The sequence below is a fragment of the Dipodomys spectabilis genome, unplaced genomic scaffold (assembly GCF_019054845.1).
Source record: "Dipodomys spectabilis isolate Male_0828 unplaced genomic scaffold, ASM1905484v1 ptg000213l, whole genome shotgun sequence".
Taxonomy (NCBI): domain Eukaryota; kingdom Metazoa; phylum Chordata; class Mammalia; order Rodentia; family Heteromyidae; genus Dipodomys; species Dipodomys spectabilis.
This window is the reverse complement of record NW_024870890.1, coordinates 1,417,947-1,445,009: the sequence shown is the minus strand read 5'-3', so window position 1 is coordinate 1,445,009 and position 27,063 is coordinate 1,417,947. Positions and strand designations below refer to the sequence as shown.

The 27,063-nt window shown below is 38.0% G+C and overlaps 1 protein-coding gene across 2 annotated transcripts in view; it reads left to right on the top strand.

The window, feature by feature from the left end:
• Window positions 1-27,063, top strand: part of Khdrbs2 (KH RNA binding domain containing, signal transduction associated 2) — a 281,691-nt gene that overhangs the window by 31,167 nt on the left and 223,461 nt on the right. For both annotated transcript variants that reach the window (XR_006150186.1, XM_042696953.1), the window contains exon 2: window positions 19,318-19,445. Coding sequence is in view for 1 of the 2 variants with exons in the window: in XM_042696953.1 (XP_042552887.1) it covers window positions 19,318-19,445 (128 nt within the window). In the remaining variant the exon portion in view is untranslated. The remainder of the gene's footprint in view (window positions 1-19,317; window positions 19,446-27,063) is intronic.

Sequence of the window (27,063 nt, the reverse complement as noted above, 5' to 3'; positions counted from 1 at the left end):
TCCTAATACTTTCACTTTATAGATGAAAACCCAAATATTATGATTCAAGAGCTGTAGTTTCCCTGGCAGGGCAGACGCCAAAACTCATCCTTCCCTACTAGTTCCGTGGGGAAAAATCTGTTTTAAATATGCAAATATACTCGTCTTTTCTATTCATTTTTTTGCAAATGATCATTATACCCTTTATTCTGCTGAGTACTATGCTTTTTCATCACATTTCAAAGCAAAAATAAAGTACAAAAACTATCCTGAAGAGTGAGTGAGCACCTCAGTACTTTGCCTGTCTCAGTGGAATACAGGCCTAAATGTGGTTGTTTGCTTTAGATTTCTGTATTGAGACCTCTGAATATTTATGTACCCACTGTAGTGGACGTGTATTTGTATTATACTATATTATTATTTGTGTTATATTGAAACTAGCCAGTAAGCCCATGTACCTATAACAGGGCAGTTTTTGTCAAGAGGTTCTTTGGCATTTATGGAAGCATAGAATAACTTAGTATATCCTATTAACATTCGCACAACAAATATCTGATTATTGCACATATATTCTCTTTCTAGAGTAACTTGGAATGTGACCAACACATAACACCAAGTCTTACATTTCTGCCACTGTCACGCCTTTGTATTTCAGACTCAGCAGAGCTCAGGATAGGAGAAGGCTTCTGAAGGAAATAATCTGAGTACACACTGTTCCTTTTATACCTTTTGTCATTCTGTGAGTGTCATGATTGTGGCACCTGACAAAGCATATAAAAGTAAAAAACACAAGTCTTGCAAGTATAACGTGGACTGGTTTTGTATTGGATTTTAAATTGTGTCAGTACCATAGGGCAGATGTCTTTAAAGAAACAAGAAAAGCATGGGTTCTGAAAGAGATTACACTGTGTAGTTCTTGACTTCTGATGTTGTAATTTATGGGAAAAACTTATTTTTTCTTCAGTGCTACTGAGGCTCAGTCTGCTTTGGAATAAGGTTTAGTTAACTCAGTGAAAAACTCCTTTTAACAAGACTTCCCTTGTTCACTTTATTACCAAAGGTTCTCCTCTTCAAGTTCAAATAAGTAAATACTGCTTTGCAGTATCAGTATTTCCTAGGTGACCTTCGGCAGGATCTGGAGACTGTTTCTCTTGCTGCTGGGCATGCCCGGTAGACTTGGAGTGGGTGGATGCCAGGGTGCTACTGAAAACATACGATGCACAGGCAGCCAGATCCCAGGAACCAGTCCCTGAGTGTCTGTGAGAAAGTGCGCTCAGATGTATGGAAACTGTCCAGGAAAATGGACAACCTGTATATGATCTTTGAGTCAGGCCTGTCAGGTGGCTGTGATTGAATGTTCTCCACATTAAGTCAGGTAGTTGAAGAACAGCTGAGTAGTTTCAGCTGGGTTCTGGAGTCTTTGAGCATTCTTTGCTGTCTCTGTCCTTTTCAGTCACTTAATTTTAGTGCCTAAATTTTAGTGGTAATTGAATATGTATTTTTCTTGTATGAAGTAAATAAAAAGGGTAAAGATTTTTAATAAAGACTACAAAGTAGAAAATGTCCATTTTTATGTCCAAAGCTATAAGTTAGGTTTGTCTAAGGTTCCTGATGCTGAAATGTATGAGTTGATCTTTGCTGTTCTTCTTCCAACAGAAAAGTATGGTTGCTGGAGAATGGGAGCTAATAACAAAGCAGTGTTTTCAGAGCTAGACAGTATAAGGTAGAGTGCCTGCAGGCTCTTTTTATTTATTTGCCTCACCAATCTGGGGGACCATCCTGGATAATTCAACCCATTTTTTCAAATTAAAAAAATAGGCATATATTATTTATCTGAAGTTAAACTGCGAATTAATGGTGAGATGGAATGTCAAATCATTTGGTTCTGAACTGAGTTCTCAGCCACAATGGAGTGGTATTTTTTTTTAACGTCTTCAGTATGTTTTCATAGCAACTGAGTTTTCCTGAGGAAAACTACCTATACCTGTGTGGATTCCTTAAGATGTGAATGTGCTCTCCAACTTCTATGGATTGCTTGGTATTTAATTTTATTTTTTCCTTCAATTTTCAAATGCATAATATCCTAAGAAATTTCCTGAAATTTGCCCTAGACTTCTAGCTTTACATATAATACTATGTGGTCTGTTTACAGAGAAAAAAATAGAGATTAAAAATAGCTTTTGGGTTTTTGAACATGTGGGTTTGTTTAGCCACTTGAAAATGTTCCAAACCTGAATTTACCATCTCTCTGAATATTTCAGGATGAAATCTTGAGAATGAAGACATTCCTATATAATAATGTTACTATCATAATCAAGGAACTTAACACTGACTTAATTATATATAATTTATAGCTTCTATATTTAAAGATCAGAATTGAAGTTCAGTGTATTATGAATACATTTAACTGTCATATCTTTGGTTCCTTTGAATTCTCTAAAGGTGCCCATTCTTTTCTGTCTTTTATAATGGCTTTTTAAAAGCATATCAATCTGATTATTATATGACATCTTTACATTATTTGGCTTGTTTCCCCCTAATTAGGTCCAGTTTAAACATTTTTGGCGAAAGCAGTGCAAGAGAGCTATAAGGTTCTTGTGACTTCATAGAATCTAGTGACTTAAGATTGTCCTGTGATGGCTTATGCAAAGTTGCATACCTGGGTAAGGTGGTCCAGTTATACCAGTTGGAAAATTATGATAAAGTAAATGGAAATATTTACTTATAAAATAATGTGTTTTATAATTTTATGGATTATTTTCTGGAAATCTTTTATTTAAAAATTACGTGTGGTTGGGCTTGGTGGGCTCATGCTTGTAATACTCTCTACTCAAGAGCCAACCTGGGCAAAGAAAGTCATCAGACTCCAGTCTCTAATTAACTACCAAAAAGCCAGAAATGGCATTGTGGCTCAAAGTGGTACAGCACTAGCTTTGAGCACAAAAGCTCAGGGACAGTGTCCAGGTCCTTGGCACAAAAAAAGAAAAAAAATTAGGCATGTAATATTTTAATAATAATCATGTCTGTAATGGAAAATTTTGTTTTAATTGGGTTTGGTGCAGTATAAGAGCCTCCTGGGGCTTGCTGTGACCTAGAAGCTGAGCTTTAATCTTTGTGAAATGGTAATAGGTAACAATCGTGCCATGTGGCAGAGCTTTATTGGGTGGTTCCAAGTTTTGTTGTGAACTTTGGTCACCTTTCACCTCCCATGTCAGGGAATGCAGCACTCCCTGGTGGGAGCTAATGCCTGGAAGGCCCTGATGTCCACCCTCTGTCAGACTTCTCCTCCTGGGATTCTCTGCTTCACTCAGACTTATATGAATTAAGTCCTGCCTTTTTTTGTTTGTTTGTTTCCATAGTATCTGGCATGTAAAAGTAAATATTTGTTCATTTGTTTATAATTCATTATTCTATCTGCATACATAGGGACTACATATTTCAACCTTTTTCATCCTTCCTTATTCTTTTTCATGATTGCTTTCATTAAACAATATTGCATTAATAGAAATGAACTATACAGAAATCTTGAAAATGACCTAGTATTTCTGTGGTATAAAAAATGGTAATGAGGTTAGATATAATGTTTAATCTGAGAGTATGATGGTATTAATGGGGAATCAAACAGCACCTACTTACATTAGTGTTCTATTTATCTATTTATGTATCTGTCTTCTGTTATCTATCATCTATCATCTATCTGATCTATTTATTATCTACCTATCTATCCATCTACCACTTATCTATCCATCTACCATCTGTTTATAGATATGTCTGTATATATTTATAAATATGCATATCTTTTTGGTCTATATTCCACAAGTGAATAAAAATGTGACATTTGAGCCAAGTGCTGGTGCCGCACGCCTATAATCCTAGCTACTCAGGAGGATGAGATCTGAAGATCATGGTTCAAAGCCAGCCCGGGCAGGAAAGTAAGACTCTTATCTCCAGTAAACCACTAGAAAACTGGAAGTGGTGCTGTGGCTCAAGCGTTAGAGCACTCGCCTTGAGCTGAAGAGCACAGGGACAATGCCCAAGCCCAGAGTTCAAGCCCCATGACTGACAAAAACAAAACAAAACAAAAAAAATGTGACATTTGGCCTTTTGAGTTTAGTTTATCTCATTCAACATGATGATATCTACTTATATCCACTCTCCTGTAAGTGAAATAATTTCATTTTTTCTTTGTGTTTGAGTGATACTCCATGATTCATATGTACTATACTTTATCCATTTGTTGTCCCTAGACACCTGAACTGATCCCATGGTTTGGCTAATGTGGACAATGCTGTGGTAAACGTGGGTTATCTCTATGCGGTTATCTCTTTTATGAATTATTTGAATTAACTTCTCATGTAAAGGTCACTTTATCTTTCCAACAAAACATTCTGTAATTGTAGCAACAAACCTAGAGAGATTATGAGTGAAAAAGCCCTTCAGTAGATGAATGGATTAAGAAACTGGTGTGTGTGTGTGTGTGTGTGTGTGTGTGTGTGTGTGTGTGTATGTGTGTAAGAAACTGTGATGTATATGTGTGTGTGTGTGTGTGTGTGTGTGTATATATATATATATATATATATAATGGATTTCTATGCTTCCATCAGAAAGAATGACACCACCCCATTTGTGAGAAAATGGAAAGACTTGGAAAAAATCATATTAAGTGAAGCAAGCCAGAGCCAAAGAAACATAGGTCCCATGGTTTCCCTTATTTGCAATAATTAGTATACTTCTAGGATAATCTTAGCAGATGAGCAGAATAGCTCAATAGCTATGTACATATGACCATATAAGATGATGCTAAGCAAAATATATCCCAAGACATGGACACAGAAGTTTTTCCTTGATGTTGTTGTTTTTTAAATTTTATTGTACTGTAAAGGTGCTGTACAGAAGGGTGACAGTTACATGAGTAAGGTAATGAGCACATTTCCTGTGGAGCATTGTTACCCCCTCCTTTGCTGTTCTCCCTCTATCCCTCCCCCCACCCTCCTCCAGAGTTGTAAAGTTCATTTCAAATGTAGTGTTTTGTGGGTATCATTGTTGCAATGCGTCATCCTGTGCCCTTGTTTTTAATGTACTATGTGAGTTTTTGTTTCTTTTGTGTGTTCTTTCCCCTATGGTAGATCCTGTTGTTATTGTATTTGAGTTGGGTACCCTGGTATTGTATATACATTTATTTTGAATTAGGGAAGGGAAGGGGAACAACAGAATGCTGAGACAAAAGACAAGGGGAGGACCAATGCCACAATGCTATACACATGACAATGTGTCGGAAATGATCTTAGGGGAGGGGCAGTAGGAGAAACTTGAGGAAAGGGGTAAAAAGGTTGACAAGAAATGGTCTCATTACCTTGCTCATGTAACCAAAACCCCTCTGTACATCACCTTGACAATAAAAAGAAGAGAGAAAAAAAGGCAGGACTCTTATTTGCCACCATGGTGGCTAGTTTAGGAGATATGCAGGAGGGGCTGTTTTTCATGATGCCTTAGAGAACATGGCAAGATTTGACTCTGTGGTTTTTGTAGAACATTATCAACCTGAAATCTAGTTTTCTGGAAAAAGTCACTTTTATTGACTAGTTTCTTTTTTAAAACCATGCAATTCTTAAAGGCACCTTATATTAAAACTCCTTTAAAGATTTAACTCAATAGCTGTATTGACTGCATACTAAAAGGTAAACCTTCAGTTTCTGTGAACTGAATGCAGTATTTATAGCTCTTTCTTTCTTTCCTTGGGGGGGGGGGGTCCGGTCGTGGGGCCTGAACTCTGGGCCTGGGCGCTGTCCCTCAGCTCTTCAGCTCAAGGCGAGCGCTCTACCACTTGAGCCACAGCGCCACTTCCGGCTTTTTTCTTTTTGCTTATGTGGTGCTGAGGAATCGAACCCAGGGCCTCAGGCATGCAAGGCAAGCGCTCTACCACTGAGCCACCTTCCCAGCCCCAAGTATTTATAGCTTTTAAGGAGCACTATTAAGTTCCCATTTCACACCGGGAATCTGGAAACAGTGAGGTAATGATGTGTGAATGCAGGAAGGAAGGAACTGCTTCAGTGTGTGCGTTGTCTACGTCCTCGATTGCTGGCTTCCTGTCCAGAGGAAGCCTGTTGCTCTGTGAAAATGAGTCCCTTCAAGCCGAGCGGCGTCCCAGGAAGCTGCCGTCTCACCGGGGTTTAGCAGTGGGCCAGGTAGTCTTAAGTCACTTGTCACCTGACATCTCTCAGCACCTGGGGTCAAGGTAATGGGGTCCAGTATAGCTGGAAGGGAAGACTAGGAGGGGCTCCAAGAGAGTTTTTCCTCACCCAGTGCGATGGCTACTCCTTGGTTGTGTGGTGAAGCAAGGAGATTTGTGGTCATTGCTATCCAGTGTTACTTCACTGGTGTGCCCTGCTCCCTAGTGGCTTGCTTTAATGCCAGACTTTTAAATATGTCTACTAATCTGTTTCGTTATTGAAGCCACTGGCCATAATTTCACGCTGCCAAGCTAACTTAGTTGTAAAGACATTTTGGACAATAATTCTCAATAGGAAAAATAGAGCATAAGAAGGCAGAGGTTTTTTTTTTTTTTACCTGGATATCTGTAAGGGTGTGTTTTATAAAGCATGTTGTAGTTACATACACACTGGCGCCCAGCAGTCTGTTTCAAACTGTGTTTTGTTTGAATGGAAATTGAATAATATCTCTTCCTATTTTGGATTTATCGTCCTTATGTTGTCCTACAATTGGATAGTAGCCTCCTCAAAACATAGATAATTTTCATTCTATATACATTAATATCAGAGTAAGAGAATGAAGTGAAATTAGTCACACTATACCATGTGAATCAGTGTGAAGATCCCAATCAAACCCTTTATGCAATTTATGCATATATATATATACATATATATTTAAGATTAGGTAGGTATCTGGGTATTGGTGGCTCACATCCATAATCCATCTAGTTCAAGTGGCTGAGATCTGAGCATCATGGCTTGAAGCCAACCTGGGTAGAAAAGTCTGTGAGACATCTCTAATTAAACACAAGAAAAGCCAGAGGGAGAGCTATAGCTCAAGTGGTAGAGCCCTAGCCTTGAGCAAAAGAAGATCAGAAGAGGAACTCAGGCCTTGAGTTCAAGCCCAAGGGTTGGTGCACAGGAGCGCATGTGTGCTCACACGTGCGTGCGCGCGCGGGCACACACACACACACACACAGATTAGATAGTATTAAAAATTATCTTAATTACATGAGGAGAGAACAATTAAACTGAGTATTTCATAGTCTTATTTTGACATTTGTTGGGGAAGCAACTATTTATGTGAATGTTATTCATCAAGCACTCATTTTTGATGTCAAGTTTTTTTTTTAAAAAAACCTTTGAATTAACATACATTAATAGTATGTAGGGGTTCATGATGATAATTTCGTAGATCAGCACAGTGTATTTTGAACTCTTGATTATATATCCACATCCCTCTCCCTCCTCACCCTCTTTTCAATGTTTGGTACATTTCATTATGATGTCTTTATGTGTGTATATGTGTGTGTTTGTGTGTTGCTTTGATCATCTCAACCCCTCCATATTGTTTTCCTGTCTTCTCCCTTCCTGTTGATCCCTCCTGGGCAGATAAAACTTGTACATTCATGTTCTGTTGTCTTTGTCATCCATTTCAAACATATGATTCTTAGCCATTTGAGCTTGGCTTGTCTTGCTCAACACAACGATCTGCATGCAATTCCATCCACTTTCCTGCAAATAACATAATTTTGCTTTTCTTTATGGATGAGTAAACTCACACACACCATATTTTCTCTGTCCTCTTGAGTATTGGTAATAGAATCTCAGCATGACACACATAAGTCTTTTATCTTTGAAGCTTGCAGTCTAAACATATACAATTTCCCTCATATTACAGTATTATAGTATCTGTACCGTTAATGTCACTTTGAAATTTTGTATAAGCAAAAGTAGATTGTTATTTTCATTCTAGAAATAATCATTGTCAATACCTTCCTTTTTAAATATAAAAAAACCTTCCTTTTCCCTGACTAAAAAAATCATAGTGTAACCTTAATTTAATAACCATTTTTATAGAATACAGAAAATTAACATATTAATTTGGAAAATCCTGTATTGATTTGTTTATATGAAATACAAGTCATTTTTTGTTTATGAGGAATTTTTTAAACAGTCTTTATAAAAATTCATCAGGGGAGAATAGAGATAGAATGGTGTCTCGAGCAGTACATAGTAAGTTTCTAGGTCATTAATGCCACCTAATCCCCAGCAAACATAGAGGTATTCTTCCAGAGAACACAAATTCTTCAAAAATGAAGGAGAAATGAAGGATATGAAAAGAATTTTTCAGAATTTAGAATACAATACAAATAGTATTTATAAATGTGGTCAGTTTTTAGTTGTACTTGTTGGTACACTGTATTGGTCTTGACACAGACTGTTGATAGTGGCTTTATTTTCCTTGTATTCTGGCATGTGTGAAATCCTGGGGAAAGTCATGTTGATGCTTATGTTTGAAACTTTCCAACAAGGATTGGATGAAGAGACTAGAAAAATCAAAGCAGAAGACATATATAAGATCATATTAGCTGCAAACCTCCCCTAGTTATAACTTTAGGTAAATAGGAATAAAATAAGCTTGAAAGTAAAATGACCCATGTATTAAAAGCTAGATGTGTGCCTAACTAAAGTTAAAACTGAGTATTTAACCAAGTCATCTGTATCACTTTTTCACATCATATCCCAAGTATTGCCACCTGTCAGCAGTCTCCACAGCAGCCGAGCTAGGGTTTGACTGCATATTCCGTGTCAGCCATTGTGGAGCTCTATAATCAGTGTGTTCCCAAGGGTCTGTGAAGTACAAGAATTTATGCCCTACTACAAAATGAAAGTCCTGGGTCATTGTGGAGCTTTAATGTTTTTAAAACAACTTATATTTTACGTTCCAACAGCTCTCTCTATCAAAGAGGAATGTGTTATTTAACACAAGTCTCCAACTTGGGGACTTCTTTTGTCTTTACGTTTGCCATGTAGTTTCCTGCTGAATGCGACTCAAAAATAATGTAAAACTATCACATATAATTTCATGAATAATCTTTTGTTTTACTATTACTTTTACTTGAAAAATTAAAGGAGAGTTGAAATAAATGTGTGTAAGTAGAAACATGTTTGTAATGGTCTAGCCTCTTCTAGGTTGGCTCTGCCTGCTGCGGATGGTCACATGTGTAATCAGATTTTCAGTAATGAATGAGTTTATCCTTCACAGTTGTGCCAACTCTGTGGTCTCCAAGCATAAAGTGAATCGTCAACTTTCATGAAGACCATTGTTTCTGATGCTATAAATGGAATATAAAATAATATACTACTTAAATGAACACATTTGAAATTGATACAGTAATCCTGTTTCTACTGCTTATCATAATATGACTAAGATACTGGTTTTTTGAAAATGTGAGTACACTACAATTATGTTGAATTTACAAATGATGCCTGCCTTAATCTTTGTACCTGAGGAATCAACTGACTCAGTTTTCAACTCCTTTTTATTAGGAAGATCTCTGTCCAGTGTAAAAATAGGAAGGAGATGATAGAAGGTTGTTGTTAAGGAAAAAGTAGTAAGGGATTTACTGAATTGACCATATTGAACCACTCTTTTTCAGTGTGTTGTTACTGGTGTTCAATACATTGGAAGATGTTTGACTGCATCCTGAATCTCTAAGCTCAATATTCTGAAAGCATCTACCTCCATTGTGAAAAATAAAATTACCTCAGGATAATTCCAGATGTTTCCTGAGGTCAATGTCAACCTCAAGTAAGAGCTGAATTAGCTTGATACTGTAGAGAGTGGTAAAACTAAATTCAGCGACAAAAAACAACAGGAATTATATTCTTTTAAAACAGAACTCTGAGCCAGGTGCTGGTGGCTCACGCCTGTAATCCTAGCTACTCAGGAGGCTGAGATCTGAGGATCGCGGTTCAAAGCCACTCGGGGCAGGAACATCGGTGAGACTCTTATCTCCAATAAGCCACTAGAAAACCAGAAGTGGCGCTGTGGCTCTTGTCTTGAGCTGAAAAGTGCAGGGACAGCGCCCAGGCCCAGAGTTCAGGCCCCACGACTAATAAATAAAACAAACAAACAAAAATAAAGCAGAACTCTGTCAAATAGATATGAGCCTGCAGCCCTTCTTTCTGTTGTTGTTGGGATAAAATCTCATCCTTTATTTTGTAGTAGTTTGACTCAGTCACAAAGTAGCATAGAAAATATTTCTGCACATCTGCTTTTACGTTAGTAACAGTGAAAGCTTAGGCATCTCATGCATAATTTTAGGGATGGGTTGGATTGATGCCTGATCAAATATTATGTTGGCATTAACTCTAAAGTCAACATGTAAAGAGAAAATTGCATGTATCAAAATATATCTTGAAACATCCAGGGTATTACTAGCTTGAAAAATAATATCCAGTCTCAGCCTTTCAGAATCGATTTTAAACAATGTTAGGAAAATTCAGCTGCTGCTTCTGGTGGATACTAGACAAAAGAACTTTGCTTGAGATTATGGTTTTATTTCCTTTGAATGTTTGGACTTATTTATAGTTCCTCTACCTCCCTGCGATTCCTCAGCAGCTTTCATTGTGTTATGGTTTGCTAACTTTATGCACAGATGTGACATGTTCTGGTACTGTTCACCCTCTAATATTCTCCTTTCCTTCTCCCCACTTCAAATCCCTTCCATCAGTTACACACTTACAAATGGGTATGTGTTCCTGGGTGCATTTACAAACATGTTTATCTTTTGTGCCTAACATTCATATGAGAGAATACATGTGACCTTTGTCATTCTGAATCTTGTGAATTTCCCCTTAGCATGCTGGTATTCAGTTCCATCCATCTTCCTGCAAATGATATAATTTCATTCTTCTTTATGGTTGAACAATACTCTACCATACATATATTTTCTTGATCCGTTTATCAGTTGTAGGCCATCCCTGCTATTTCCGTGGCTTGGCTATGGTGACTAGTACAGCAGTGAACATGCAGTGTAAGTGTGCAGGCTCCTCTTGTATTCTGTCATGCATGGGTGGGAAGTGTGTCCTGATGGACACGAATGTGCAGGAGAGAAGCGTGTTCTCACAGACACTACTTCAGCGTATACCCAAGGGGTCCCTGCTGGATCCTGTGGTAGTTCTATTTTAACTCTTCCTTCTACCTTTATACTATTTCTATAGTGGTTGCACAAAGAGTTCCTTGGGCAAACTTATACTTTACGCTTGTCTCAAATTGAAAATTCACTTGCATCTCATTTTGTCTCTAGGCAGTTCATAAGAGAAATATATTACACATTCATTTACAGCTAACGGTGGCTGATTTCATTGTGCACGATTCTGACTTTCCATCTTTTCACCATTCCAGAGATAAAACTGGTCCAACCAGTAGCATTCATTCATTTATTCATTCATTTTTGTTTTCTGAACTTCAGAAGTTGTTCAGTGGGCACCAGTGGCTCATACCTGTTATCCTAGCTACTCAGAAGGCTGAGATCTGAGAATCGTGGTTTGAAGCCAGCCAGGGCAGGAAAGTCTGCAAGACTCTCCTCTCCAATAAACTACTCAGAAAAAGCTGGAAGTGGAGCCTTGGCTCAAGTGGTAGAGCACTAGTCTTAGAAAAAGAAGCTCGGAGACAGTGTCCAGGCCCTTAATCCAAGCCTTAGGGACAGTTAAAAAAAAGCTGTATAAAAAAGTTCCAATTTCATGTATCCACCCAAGTCCAAGTGTCCTGTGCTTCTTCATTAGAGTCACCCCTTCTTTCTCCCCCAGCCACCCCTCAGACCCATGCACAGGTCCCACGCCCTTTGTCATGTAAGTGCATTGAGTATTCTGCTCCTATCTGCCCTGTGCCCTCTTTCTCCTTCATCCACCCCTTCCCTCTACCTTCCCCTTTGGAGTCTTATATCAGCTTCCTGATAGTCATTTTATTAAACTGTCTATAATTATTTGAAAGTTTCTCTCCATAGCAACTAGTAGTTTTGTTAAACATGCAAAGCACATTGGCCTTGTATATGCATAATATGATGGTCCAAAATGCTTTGTAGTTTATAAATCTAAGTTTTTTCTTAATAGATTTTCATAATATAGATTTGGTTCTTTATGGCATACAGGCTTATGTATTGAAGGAGTTTTTTTTTTTTTTAAAAAGTGATTCATATAGATCAAGTGGTCTAGCCAAGATGAATGCTTAAACCTAGAAAATTAAAATACAAGATGAAAGCCCCTTGCCTCTTTCCTACATCAGACGGCGGTGTGCATGTGTGTGCACACGCACACACACACACACACACACGCACTTGTGTACAGATACACTGTTGTCAATGTGACAGTACCTGTAACTTTGAAGAGAGAGGCTATGATACTCTTCATTACCACAGGCTTGAGGTTACACTGGAAGTAAATCAATAGGATGCTAGGGATCAGATTTTATCCCTTATCTCCAGCAATTCTGCCCTCAATTCTTGCCTTGCTGTCCTTTGCTTATCTTTGAAATACATATATGTGGCCTACAGTAAAACAAACTAAAAGTAGGAAACCAGATGTGCATAATTATGAAGAAATGAACATAACTGGAAAACAATAATTATGTAAATGCTAGCAAAAACATTTCTGAATAGCTGATTATTATTTTATTTGCATATTTATCAGGAATCACCAATGCACCAGTTTTCACACTATAGAAACTAACCATTTAAGCTGATAAGTGTTTAGTGAAATGCATAATAACATTAGGCAAGAAATAGACTCAACATTAGCCTGGCATTTAGACATGGAGAATGGGCAGCATCTGTCCTGCCCTCTCTACTCCTCCCTTCCTTCCCCACCTCCCTGACTCCTCCCTCCCCCCACCCAAAGTTGTGAAGTTTTCAACATAGTGTCTTGTATATCTCATTGCTACCATGGGTCAACCTGTGTCCTATTTCAGCATCTTATTATTTCCCTTCCCCTCCCCCAATTAGAAAAATGTATACACAAGATGCAGGGCACTGGAATCAAATACAGTGAAAGCAGGGGTTATACCATGGGAAGAGAATGTGCAAAGAAACAAAAAACAGGGGCTGGGAAGGTGGCTCAGTGGTAGAGTGCTTGCCTTGCATGCATGAGGCCCTGGGTTCGATTCCTCAGCACCACATAAGCAAAAAGGAAAAAGAAGAAACAAAAAACAATCACATAATACATTATAAGTACATTAAAAACAACAGCAAGAAAGATGAAACCTCTTGGGTCCCTGTCTCGGGGTTCATGTTGCTTCTTTTTCTTTCTTACCTTCCTCCTGCACCGTGCTGCAGCCTTCTCTCTCCTTTCCTACCCTCTCTCTCCTCCTATTATATGGCATACTAATTCTTTTCTAGTACTTCAGTGTGAGTTACCTCACATCTACCAAATGTTTTAAGGAAATATACTAAAATTAAGTCTTGTCTCGAGTACATGAAGATCATAAAAGTTTATGTGATGCAATAAAGTTTATGTGCTAGGGGTTACCAAAAAAATAGTAAGTTGAAATGGAAGGTTAGTCACAGCTTGTCAGTAATTAAAGGCAAAATTTCTATTCACTGAGTATGTACATACATACATATATATATGTATCTGTGTCTAATATATATAAGGCCTAATATATCTATATATATGTGGCCTATTGCTTCTCAGCCTTTTGGCTTAAGATCAAGTGTATATATGTATACATGTATCAAGTGTATATACAAATTAGTATACATGTGTGTTGTGTGTGTGTCCTACTGACTTAATAGAACAATATTTCTTACTAAGTTAAATTTGTAGTGTGAAATGTTCAACTGAAACAGACACAAACCCTATGTCGAGGCCCATTTTCTCTTTAAAATTGTTTTTGCAGGGGTTGGGAAGGTGGCTCAGTGGTAGAGCGCTTGCCTTGCATGCCTGAGGCCCTCGGTTCGATTCCTCAGCACCACATAAGCAGAAAAAAAGTCTGAAGTGGTGCTGTGGCTCAAGTGGTAGAGTGCTAGTCTTGAGCTGAAGAGCTGAGGGACAGCGCCCAGGCCCAGAGTTCAGGCCCTGTGACCAACAAAAAAAATTTGTTTTGGCATATTTCTTATAAACTATATCTTAGAACAAAATACTTACTGAATGTATATATAATCATATATTTTCCCCTAAAATGGTTTAAATGATTTTTGAATATCCAAAAAGTAAGGTATTTCTGAAACTTAAGAATAAGTTGCATATTCTTACAATTTTTGTCTTTAGTCTTAGAAAGTTTATATTTTCAAGATGTATAAATGTTGACATAAATGGAATCCTTTTTTGTTAGCAGCACTTTGGACTGAGCTCAGCTTATGTCACTTGCTAGGCAAATTCTCTACCATTTTACCACAGTCTTTCTACTTTAATTTTTCAGATAGGCTCTCCTGCATTTGCTCAGGCCGGCTTTAACCTTAATTCTTGTACTCCCATCTTCTTCATAGTTAGGAGCATGGGCATATACCTCCACACATGGCCCTAGGATTAGTTATTTTTAATGAGAGCACTTTTCTCACCCTATTGCCTTAACTCATTGTGCACAAATAACTTGGCAGTAGTACTATTGCTTTAAAGCCATGCAACAGAATATCTTTTTAGTCAGTACAAAAATTTGAACCTAAAAATTTAACTTAGTTGTTTTTGGAAGTGTGTATTTTCCAAATGGATGCTCCCTTGTCTTCTATTATTTCTGTGCTTGCTAGATGCCTTAAAGTATTTTGAATATTTTTATATGAAGGACACTTTTGTCTTAATCATCCTGAACAATTCACAACCCTTTCTTAGAATGTTCTAAATGTCTCTGAAATGTTGGCTACATCTGCAGACCAACTGTACCTTTCCTTTTCTATTTTTATGTAAGCCTCTTTAATCTGTTTATACACGCATTAAAATTCTTATCCATACTCTGAAATCTGTGTTTGTAAATCCATGGATTTTGTCCCTAGTAGACACAACAGAGGGCTGCCATGTTTATTAGTCTGACAGACTGGGCTCAAGAAACCTCATTTTTAATGTTTAGTGTGATAAATTGACAAATGCACATCTTACAAGAAGGGTAAACTCCATCAGGAGCCATTATCCTTCGAAGTAGTTCTGAGTGATCTTGAACAACACTCTCACTAGATGATGTATTGTATATGATGCCAGTCAGATTTCCTGCTGATTTGATTGTTACTAGTTTTCTGTAAAACAGCAAAACAGTTTTTTCAGAAGTACTCTTTGCTCTGATGCAATATTGGTTTTGCAGATCTAAACGTGATACTTGTGTATAAGTCTTTATCCTTCTTGACTCAGTTGTAATGGAATTGAGAGACAACAGAAAAATTTTGAGTTTGCTTACACATCTAGGTGGATGGAGAACACACACAAATCTGTTTATGTTCACTTATTACTGTCTAATAGTCCATATTATAATACTCCATATTATAAGAAAACCTAAATTCTAAGTCCTTGTTCTGAAAAATTTCCATGAGATTAGATTCTTATTAGTTTCTTTACCATATAAATTAGCTCTACATTTTTATTATCTTAAGTAGTTATATAAGAGAATCAATTCAATTCGTCATTTTATGATTATAATGCATCTTGATTAGTATCACCCATTTCATCATTTTCTCCCATCTGTTCCCAACCTCACCATATAAAATTTTTTGTAATTTTTACTTTGCTTGATAAAATTCTGCAGAGGAAGGGAAGATTTTAGACCAACCAACATCATGCTGTCCTTTTAAGAAAGAGCCTGTGTGTCTTTGCTCTACAGGTGCTCATTGTAATCTCTTCTGGCTGTACCATCTTTACAGGGTGAGTTGTGTGTTCTTGCCATTCTCCAGAATATATTTTGAACATGTGAAAACTTCTCTGTCTGCCAGTTTAGCCAAGCTTGTTCCCCCGCCTTCCTCAGGCCTGTGTAAGTCTTTTTCACATCTGCTTTCTTGAGGGCAGATCACGGGAAGTATGTGAACATGTAGACTGATGTATTCCAAGCAGTGAATATAGCCAGGAGATGTGTGTACACCCCAGGACTGTTGAAGTCCATGGTTTTGTGTAGTGAGGATGGTGATGTGGGATGAGGGCCAACAAAAATGGAAGTGTGGCACTTTTCCCCATAGTACAGCTGTCAGTTAGACTCTGCTGGCTAATAGTTGCCAGACATCTAGCAATTGGACCATGTTGGTTCATCTTCTCTCTCCCAGCCACTCTGGCACCATGAGACTCTCTGCACAGCATATGCTGAGTGTCTGACATGGAAATTGAGCCCTGGAGCAGGGCAGTGAGAAGCAGATTGTAATCAGTACTATTTAAACAACGGTACTATTCATGTATTAGGAAAATGTTTGATGAATAATAATTCACCTTTATACTGTGCAGGAAATTGATTTTTAAACCAGGAATGACTAATGTTATTAGGCTTCCAAATATCTTGAAAGTAAATGAACATAAATTTAAGCACATCTGGTTGTCCCTTTTCTATAAATTTAGCCTGAATAGTGAATAAAAGTGCTTTATGTAATTTTCACAGTGAAACAGATGTGTACAAAAGTTTTTAACTTGAACCAATGCAGTCTATGTTGAATTGCAGATTTTAAGTGTGTTGTCTAACTAAGGTAGAATTTTTTTTTTTTTTTGCCGGTCGTAGGGCCTGTACTTTGGGCGCTGTCCCTCAGCTCTTCAGCTCAAAAACTCTACCACTTGAACCACGCCACTTCTGGCTTTTTTTGCTGCTTATGTGGTGCTGAGGAATCAAACCCAGGGCCTCATGCATGCAAGGCAAGCACTCTACTACTGAGCCACCTTCCCAGCCCCTAAGAATTTTTAGAATATCTGGCAAAAGACTCACTTTTTGTATTTATTACGGATATATGTTCTACTCATGTTTTGGAAATAAATACAATTTAATGTATGTGAGAGTGTCAGAAATAACTTAGTGATGAGTAGAGGTTAATTCATTCATATATATCAGGCAAGCTGAGTAAAATTACTCAGAGCTTATTTTATAATATTTTAATATGAAAATTGCAATGCATTAAACAAACATTGTTCACAAAAGAGAAAAGCGTTTTCAAATGGCTATTCCTAGGTCTCACCTCTTCCTCATCTCCTGAGACCCTGTGGTGTACAGTCCACCTCAGTTCCTTGAATTCTGTCCTTACCCTGGGCTCCAAGCTCAATATCAAAGTCCTTCCTGAAATGTACTTTGTGGCCTTGTCCACTGCCACATTCATACAGCTTACTTTTAAAAATTAGACATTTTCTTTATCTTTTTTTTAATTGTGAAAATACCGTACAGAGGGGTTGCAATTACATGAGCAAGGTAATGAGTACATTTCTTATCAAGCATTGTTGCCTCCTCCTTTGTTTCCCCTTTCCATCCCTTCCCATCTCCTCCTCCATCTCCCCACCAAAGTTGTAAAGTTTGTTTTTCGACATAACATCTTGTACATCTCATTGTTGCAATGGGTCCACCTGTATCCCTATTTAAACAATTTGTTTTTTCCCTTTCCCTCCACAAATTATACAAACATCAAATATCTTGGCCTGGCCCCCTCTCTTGCCTTTACTAATTTTCCAGTGCTGAGTTTGTTGGGCTTTGACCTTGTCTTTCTAAAAAAGTTATACTATTTGAAATATTTCATTCATTTTTAACTACTTGCATACCCCAATATGTTTACATAAGGCTTTATAGGTACATTCTATCCACCAAATATGAGGGAAAACATGCAACTTTTCCTTCTCTGCGTCTGGCTTATTTAACTTGAAGTGAATTTTTCCAAGTTTTTCCACTTCCTTATAAAGGGTACTATATTATTCTTTCTAATGGATGGGTTGAATTCTTTGGTGTATATGTGCCTCATTTTCTTTCTTTTTTTCGTTGGTCGTGGGGCTTGAACTCTGGGCTTGGGCACTGTCCTTGCTCTATTCAGCTCAAGGCGAGCACTCTGCCACTTGAGCCACAGCGTCACTCTGGTTTTCTAGTGGTTTATTGGAGATAAGAGTCTCACAGACTTTCCTGTCCAGGCTGGCTTTGAACCGTGATTCTCAGATCTCAGCCTCCTGAGTAGCTAGGATTACAGGCGTGAGCCACCAGTGCCTGGCTTATATGCCTCATTTTCTTGATCCATTTGTCCATTGAGGGGCACCTGGGCTGATTCCATATTTTGGCTATGGTGAATAGTGTGGCAGTGAACATGTTTGTGCTGGTGGTTTTACTGTAACTTGTTTGTGTTCTACTGGATAGATTACCAGGAGTGTAATTGCTAGGTCATAGGGTAGTTCTATGTTTAATTTTTTGAGGAACCTTCACACTGCTTTCCAGAATGTTTGAACAAGTTGACATTCCCAGTATATTAGGGCTCCCTTTTGGCTACATCCTTGCATTTGTTACTTGCTTTCTTGTTAGTGACCATTCTGAGGTTAGGAGGAATCCCAGTGTTGTTTTGATTTGCATTTTCTTTATGGCCAGAGATGGGGAACATTTCTTCATGTGTCAATTGATCATTTTTACTTTTTCTTCTGAGAAGTTTCTCTTTATTAGTCTATTAATTGGGTTGTTTCTTTGAGGGTTTATTTTTTGAGGGTTTAATTTCTTTCTTTTTTTGTTTTTGGTTGGTCATGGGCCTTGAACCCTGGGCCTGGGCGCTGTCCCTCAGCTCTTCAGCTCAAGGTAAGTGCTCTCCCACTTGAGCTACAGCGCCACCTCTGGTTTTCTGGTGATTAATTGGAGATTAGTGTTTCATGGACTTTCCTGCCCAGGCTGGTTTTGAACTATGATCCTCAGACCTGAGCCTCCTGAGTAGCTAGGATTATAGGTGTGAGCCATTGATGCCCAGCTTTGAGGATTTAATTTTTTACACTCTAAGTATCTTCTGGGTTTTAGGCCCTTGTCTGATGTATAGCTGGTAAAAATCTTCTCCTATTGTGTGGGCTTTCTTTTGAGCTTGTTAGCAGGTCAGTTGTGTTTGTGTGGGTATTTCAATAAAAGCAGCATATTTTCCTTGAGTTTTGTCAAAAGATATCTGATATTACAAAATTCACCATTGGTTTCATAAAACCCATTCCAACAGCTTGTGTTTTGTTAGAAGATACGTGATATTACTGAAATTTACCATTGTTTTCACAAAATGCACACTCATAGATAGCTTCAAGAAGTCAGAACTTCCGACTTCTGTTACACAGTTGGCTCTACATGGCCTGTATAAAAGATGTGGTCCAGCTGTTATCAAGATTGCTTCAGAATTACTTCTGAGGAAAGGAGTTAGGGTGACTCATTTTCTTAACATTTTGTTTTCATGATTTTTTTTTCCAGAAATTGAAAAGTTTCAAGGTTCTGATGGAAAGAAAGAGGAGGAAGAAAAGAAGTATCTTGATGTCATCAGCAACAAAAACATAAAGCTCTCAGAAAGAGTCTTGATTCCTGTCAAACAGTATCCAAAGGTATTGCAGTATAAGCTTTGTTCTCATTGAGTTAGAACAGAGTGATAATGATGTCTTGATGTTTTATTCATTGCCTTTTATAAAATAAATATTTAAAGCTTCATTACAGAAATATATGCAAACACATGGTACTGACAGGAAAGAAGACTTTGAAAGAACAATGAGAATACTATTCAACTAAAAACTAGCAATTTTGTTCTTTGACTGTGGGATGCGTAACTACATATTCTAATCATTTATTTAATGTGAATGATTCCCAAGTTTATTTAGAAATGCATGCCTACTTGGTTATGTTTTGGTTTTGGTTAAAATGTATAAAGGGGAATAGAATTAAGGATACTAATATATTACATTAGCTAATCTGCATGGGATTATTTTATCTGGAAAACATAATGGTCTACAACACTCTTGGTATATAACTTCTTGTCTTCTATATGTTATATGTAGTTATAAAAATAATCGTGATATTGACACCGCTCTTTAAACTACTTTTCATCTTACAGATGGGTAACTATATTTAGTGGAATGGTTTAACTGACTATATTAATAAATTACAATGGATGAAAAAGATTTTCTCAGATAAAAGAAGAAAGCCCCAAAGAAACTCAGCGACTCAAGGTGGTAATTTCTTTTTGAAGAGAGATTCTGAAGCAAGGATCATGTAATTATCTTAATAATAAGTGCTGTAGAAATAGTGTTTACTTCACCAGTTGTCTCCTAACAAGATGAATTTTAGTAAAAGTAATTAAGTTGGATGTTTTGTTTATAATTATTTCAAACTGGGAGAAAACCATTACTACCTAGCAAACAATAAAATGAAGCTGTCAGGTGAGACTTTTTGGAGGGGCACCCTTTTTGTTTCTGTTTTTCCAAGCTAGAAATCTGTTGAAAGAAAAGTACATTTAGTAAGTACATATTTTTGAAAATAAACTTTATTTAATTTACTCTAATAATACTGTTTGGATATCAGATTGGTCAGACATGCAAATGGTCATGGAATGCTTTTGTATAGTAATGAAGTAGGGTAGAAATTTGATGAACAGTTGAGAAAATGTGTCCTTTTATAAAAAATTGTTCATTAACCCATGATCATCTCAATGTGTTTTAATATGCTAAAACTTGCTCCTGTTTCTTAGCATGATACATGTCTATTTTCTATGTATGGGAAAGCAATGACAGACTCCACAGTGACTTCTTAGGAAATATAACTCTATAATCTCAGACCACATAAATTGGCAGTAGAAACAGACATTTACAGGTACGGTAGCTCCTCAGGTCCTGCAGGAATGGTTTCATGCTGAGTTAGAAGAGTCTATGTTTAATTAATAATGATGAGAGTAACCAACACAATGATATTATCTAGAACCAGAATTTCATGCAGAGTCTAATTTCATAATTTATAAAAAGATGCTCAGGTTAAAAAAACACTTTTAATTGTACTAAATTATAAGTCTCTGGAAATTTTGTTTTTACTTAGAAATTTTAGGTATGTGTACTGTTTAAGTTGGGTCTAATCTTGGAAACCACAGAATATGAAAAACAGTACCAGTGAGTTAAGTGAAGGGTTAAGAATTGGTCAAAGTAATGTCTTTGTGACAGATGTAGGTCTTTAGTACAGCTACTCCTATTTTAGCTTCCTGATTTTTTGTGAACATTGTATTTTTAACTTGACTGAACATGCATGCCTAGTGGGGTAAAGAATGTGAAAAACACAGTAACTGTTAGTGATGCATGGGTACTTACTGTAGTCTCAATAGCTTATTGTAAGAAAATTTACCTTCTCTTTAACCGATTATTTATAAGGGATGTCCTTTTCATCTAATTATAAGGAAAAGAACTCTAAAGCTCTTTTACAAAAAAGAGCAAAGCACTGAGAAACAGTTAATGCACTCATCGAATCCAATCCTAATTCCTTCATTTGTCTTAGTTGACCTGCTTTGTTTTAATAATACAGCAATAAAATTATATTCCAAAAGCAATCCATACTTTATTATATTTAAAGTTTTGTGGGCTGGGAAGGTGGCTCAGTGGTAGAGCGCTTGCCTTGCATGCATGAGGCCCTGGGTTCGATTCCTCAGCACCACATAAGCAGAAAAAATAAAAAAGCCAGAAGTGGTGCTGTGGCTCAAGTGGTAGAGCGCTAGCCTTGAGCTGAAGAGCTGAGGGACAGCGCCCAGGCCCAGAGTTCTGCCCCACAACCGGACCCAAAAAAAAAAAAATGTTTTGTGAAAACAACTCATATTTAATCACAAAAAAATAATCTTCCTCTGTTGGGATGTTTATTGCTACTTGTCACAAAAATACCGGGTAGAGTTCAGACTGTAATGCCTAAACTTGAGCTGTGTTTGATATACGTTCATGAGCTCTTGAGATACATGGCATGCCATGATAGTGAGACAGAGCACAGCAGTATTTATGGTTTAAACTTTTGTAATAAGAAGTGAATTATTCCTCATGCGTGTACACTACAAAGATCTGCTCCACGACATGTTCCCTGAGATCTCTCTCTTCCTCCTGATGCCTGCTGTCTGTTTGAACTAGTAATTAATGTGTTGGTGACTCAGTCCTTTCAGACAAAGGGCAAAAAATGACTTTGGGAATTCTTGTGGAAATGACCTTATCATGACTTTACTACATGACCTTTCCACATAGATTTTATTTCAATTACTGTCCAGCTTCAAGTTAATTTGCTGACTTGATTGTAATTGGATACTGTACGGAATTGAAAGAAGTTTGAGATTTTAAATTTACTGTAAGAAATTTATCTAGCTCTAGTGTTTTAAGTTTAAGGTTTTAATTTGGGAACTATTCCATATTAAAATTATTTTAATGAAAAATGTTTTTCTATTTTGGTAGTAAGATTAATAAACTCTATTTGTGGATTCTTGTTAAATGGGTAGAATTTAGCTACTTTTCGCATAAAAATATGATAGTAACAGTGTATGATAATGAATAGTTCATTTGATTTATTGTTGTAACATTTTACCTTGTATGTATTTCCAGTAACCTCATGTTGTTTAACTTAAATATTCAGAACATGCTGAGCACTGATGGTTCATGTCTGTAATCCTCGCTACTCAGGAGGCTAAAATCTGAGGATTGCAGTTCAGAGCCAGCTTGGGCAGGAAAGGTTGTGAGACTCTTATCTCCAATTAACCACCAGAAAATCAGAAGTGGTGCTGTGGCTCAAGTGGTAGAGCGCTAGCCTTGAGCTGAAGAGCTGAAGGACAGCACCCAGGCCCACAGTTCAAGCCCCACGACTGACAAAAAAACAAAACAAACAAACAAAACAAAAAAAAAAACAACAGTGCAGGATTTATTTTAAAGGATTCAATGTACATCTGTTTGCGTGTTCAAGTGTTGAAGAGTCAGAGTGATTATTTCTTGGTAGGGACAAGCTTGCGTATGGCTCTAGTGTATTGCAGTCACGTTGACCATGGAGAAGTGCTGTGTCAATGATGTGATTCTTTCCCCTAAAACTGTATATACTCTGTGCTATAGTTCCACCCTTATACATTTAACCCTTCTGATAGGATTACTGCAGTCTGAGTCATTTTGTGAGTTACATCAGGAAAGGCATTATCATAGCTCATCATTACTGCCTGTGCATTTTATGAACTTGCGCTAGCTTTTATAGTAAAGTTTTGGAGTGTTGGGGCTCTGCAGTTTGAGTTCAGTTATAGGCTCAAATGTCTTCAAGGAGAATACATCATGATTTAGTAATGACATACAAAAAGATATCACACAAAGGAATTACAAGCTGGGCAATGCTGATGCGTACCTGTAATCCTAGCTAGCCAAAAAGGCCAATATCTTGAGGATCAACATTTGAGGCAAGCCTTTGCAGAAAAGCCTGAGAGACTATCTTCAAAGTAACGAATAAAAACCAGGTCAGGGCTGGAGTTGTGGCTCAAGTGGTAGGGAATTAGCCAGTTGCTGAATTAAAAGGCCAGTATAGCCAACAACAGCAGCAACAACAAAAGTAGTTTGGGGAATAAATCTGTTACTAATGATGAAACTCTCCATCCTTGGAGGAATGAGAACAATTCTATATTTTTGTGACTATAGTCGAGTACTAGATAAGACTTAGCCAATAAGATACATATTTTGTTACCTCTAGACATGCAAGAAGAAATGCTATCACCAGTCTAGGTAAACTGAGAGCCTTAGGCTGCTACCTGAGGACTTGTTCCGACTTGCTGGTCACTTTAGTACCTGGGTGATACACGTCTCATGGTCCTTCAAAAATACCTTTCTGTTGAGAATTCCGAATTCTTTGAAATATAGCACACCTTTCCTTCAATTAAGTTTCCCAAGGCCCACTTTTTCTCACCTTGAGTTACTGCCAAATTTTTAAAGCGATTGTCTTGCCAGCAGTGTAAATCTGCCCCAAATATCTCTCCTTTTAAAAACCAGTCATGTATAGTCTACTGCTTTTCAAATCAATTCCTTATGCAGATTAGTGCAGAAAATGAAAGTTCCAAAATATGTTCAAAAGCATCTTGTAACTTTGCTCAGATCCAGAGTAGGGCTGCCTGGATGAAATAATCCCATCTGCTGTCTTCCATGTCCTTCCACCAAGTATTTGCTCCAAAGACCAAGATTCAAATCCATGTTGAGTATTTTTTTCCAACTTTCTAAGTAATTACCAGACTATGTAATAGTAGTTTAACAGGGACTGAGGAGAGGTGAAATTCAAAACCAAACATAACATTAATTAGCTCTGCTAAGCAGTGCGATCTTCTAGAATTCTGGCTTACAGCTGAATTCTGTCTTTTCTTTTCCAGAGGCCATTGTACAGCATTGCCTTTTACTTTCTTTAAGGAAGTGGAAGTGAGGATTGTCAGGATGTATGATTTCATTTATTCATCTCTAATGTGTGACTTTAAGTCTCACCTGAGGAGATAGCTGGACCCCAGATTCACATTTCCTGTGGGGAATGGAGTGGAGGTTGCTCCTTATGCCATGGTCATGAGTCAGAATGGAGTGTACTTGGTGCCACACACCTTTCTTTAAAGGCCAATGTGTTCTTCAGTAGGTTTTAAGCAAAAGCAGCAAGTGGCACCAAGTAATGCTGCGTGTGACGGAGCTATGTTCAGGCCCCTGCTCAGTGTACCATGATGAAAATCCTGATCAGCCTTGTCATTAAAACAAAAGTAACAAAAATGAATATTGGGGCTAATGTTTCTATCATTATTTTTAAATGTGCATTCTTTTAAGGGGGATTGTGCCCACCTAGTATCCTGTGCTTCTCAGAAGCTTACATATATGGATTTGGAACTTGACTGAGACACTTCCTGCTTCTCATGCAAGGCAGGTGATTTCTGACCAGTTTACACTTGGTAATGAATTTCAGATCTGGAGTTTTCCCTCCACTGGTCATTCACATGTGTGATCACCAGTGGGACGCAGCTGGCGTCAGGACTTCCTGTCTGTCCTTGCTATGTCCATGGACTCCAGGTACTCAGTCTGAGCCTGAAGATCTTGTTTCTATCGGAGAATACCAATTTCAGTAAGCTGAAGGTACTTTTTTGTGTTTATGTTTAGTTCATAGTTATGTCTGAGAGGTTACCGGTCATGCATCAGTGACTTACCTTCCATGTGTGCTAGTCTAAAAGTAGTTAGCTTTAAGAAATCTGTCCACATAAACTACCACCTACTTGGTGGCAGCAAAAGTACTTCGAGGGCTGTAATAAAAGGACACCTTTGAGACTGAAAGAGCATCTCAGATGGTGTACTACCTGCCTTGTAAGTGCAGACCCTGAGTTCAAACCCCAGTACTGCCAAAGGAGAGAGAGGAAGGGAAGCAGGAGGGTAGGAGGGAGAAAAAGAGAGAGATGGGGTGGGAAGAGAGTTAGAGAGGGGGGAGGGAGAAACAAGGGGTGAAAATGAGCGAGAGAGAGAGAGCGTGTGTGTGTGTGTGTGTGTGTGTGTGTGTGTGTGAGAGAGAGAGAGAGAGAGAGAGAGAGAGGCGTCCCCCAAGTAATGAATGTGGATTGTGTTAGTGAAGAAGCCTGTCCAGCACAGCTGCGTAGTATGCATTGTTAACATACCCTTGATGGGGTCTATATGTGTGGCGATGAGGAAGGGTGGTATGGATTGAGAAGGCAGTCTCTGCTAGACACAGTGGTAAATGCATTGCATTCTGAATGTGGACTGTGGTCGGCAAAGTCCCTGTCCAACACCGCTGGATTGAACCTCCTGTTACGTGTTGTTTCTTACTGCTGTCTGTGCTTAGCATGAGTGAAAACAAGGAAATGGTAGATGAATGTGAATTTAGAAAGACATCGGTGCCAGTCACAGAGCTGTGTGTTAGATTTAACCATTTGTCACATTTAGCCGCTTCTAACTGTTGGTGATGTGGACCCCACCTGGTGTCACTGTGTGCTTGTGCTGCTCTGTAATGCTCTGTCTGTGGAGGCGGTGAGCTTGTCACTAAGACAGCTTCCTGGCACTGCTTTTAAAAAAATAATTTATTGTACAGAGAGTTCATAAATCTGGTAATAATTATAGTTCATTTTGGACAGTGTCACCCCTTCCTTCTTTCACTTTCCTCCAGTTTCCCCCTCCATCCCTGCCCACAAGTTGCATAGTTCATTTTCACATAGTGTATACTGAATTGCCATGGGCTTCATTTGTTTACCCTTCCTCCCTCCAAAAAAAGACAAAATAAAAACCATCAGCAGAAACAAACACCACTACTGCCACCACCACCAACCCATGTTTCCATTGCCTGGAATTCGTTTCAATATAGAATTTTAAATATTAAGAAAAGTTACGTTTCTGGGTTCTTCCCCTGAGTATCCTTTAGTCTCAATGTTTATATGTGAAGGCCCGGAGTCCTGTATAAATTGTAGATCTCTGTTCCATGTACGCTGGCAGTGCGTCAAGCAGTACAGCAAGCTCATGAAGCTCATGACGCAGTGTACAGACAGATCAGCTAATCAATATTCATGTCATAGACATTGTTCTTACTGGTAAATCCTAAGAGCTGTAGTGTGGTCTGTGGCTTTGAAGAGAGGACACCGTGACTTTCATTTTATTTGTCTTTGGCCTATAATCAATTAAATAAATGAGGATAATCTAGTTGCAAAGACTTTTCATTAATTTTCACAGTTAATGTATGAAGTCAATCTGCTTTGCAAATGTTATAAAAATGGGTCAACCTGTGGCCGTGACTTTATCCCTCCAGTTTTCTAGCTCTAGGACACTTCACATTTTTTTCTATGTCTGCAGAGCTCTTCTTCCCTTGCTTATGTTCCCCCAGTCCCAAAAGGATGACAATTATAGGAATGATCATTGTCATTCAGACTTTTCCAGTGCTGAGGAGGTTACTGGCTCTCTGACTTGATCGGGTCTTCCCAGGGGAACACTGCTTTCCCTCAGCTAGTAAGCTAAAAGCCTGATTTGCAAGGGGGTTTTAAAGTCTGGGAACTGTAGATAGTACCTATCACTCCAAACTTTGAATAGATAATGATTAGTGAAATGAATATCCCCATCACCGACTGACTTCAGAAAGAGCTATAGTGATTTCACATGAGTGCTAAGCCCCTGCAGCCCAGAAGCGAGTGCATGTTAGTCAAGTTACTAAAGGGATGGCAGCGTGGCAACATCTGCT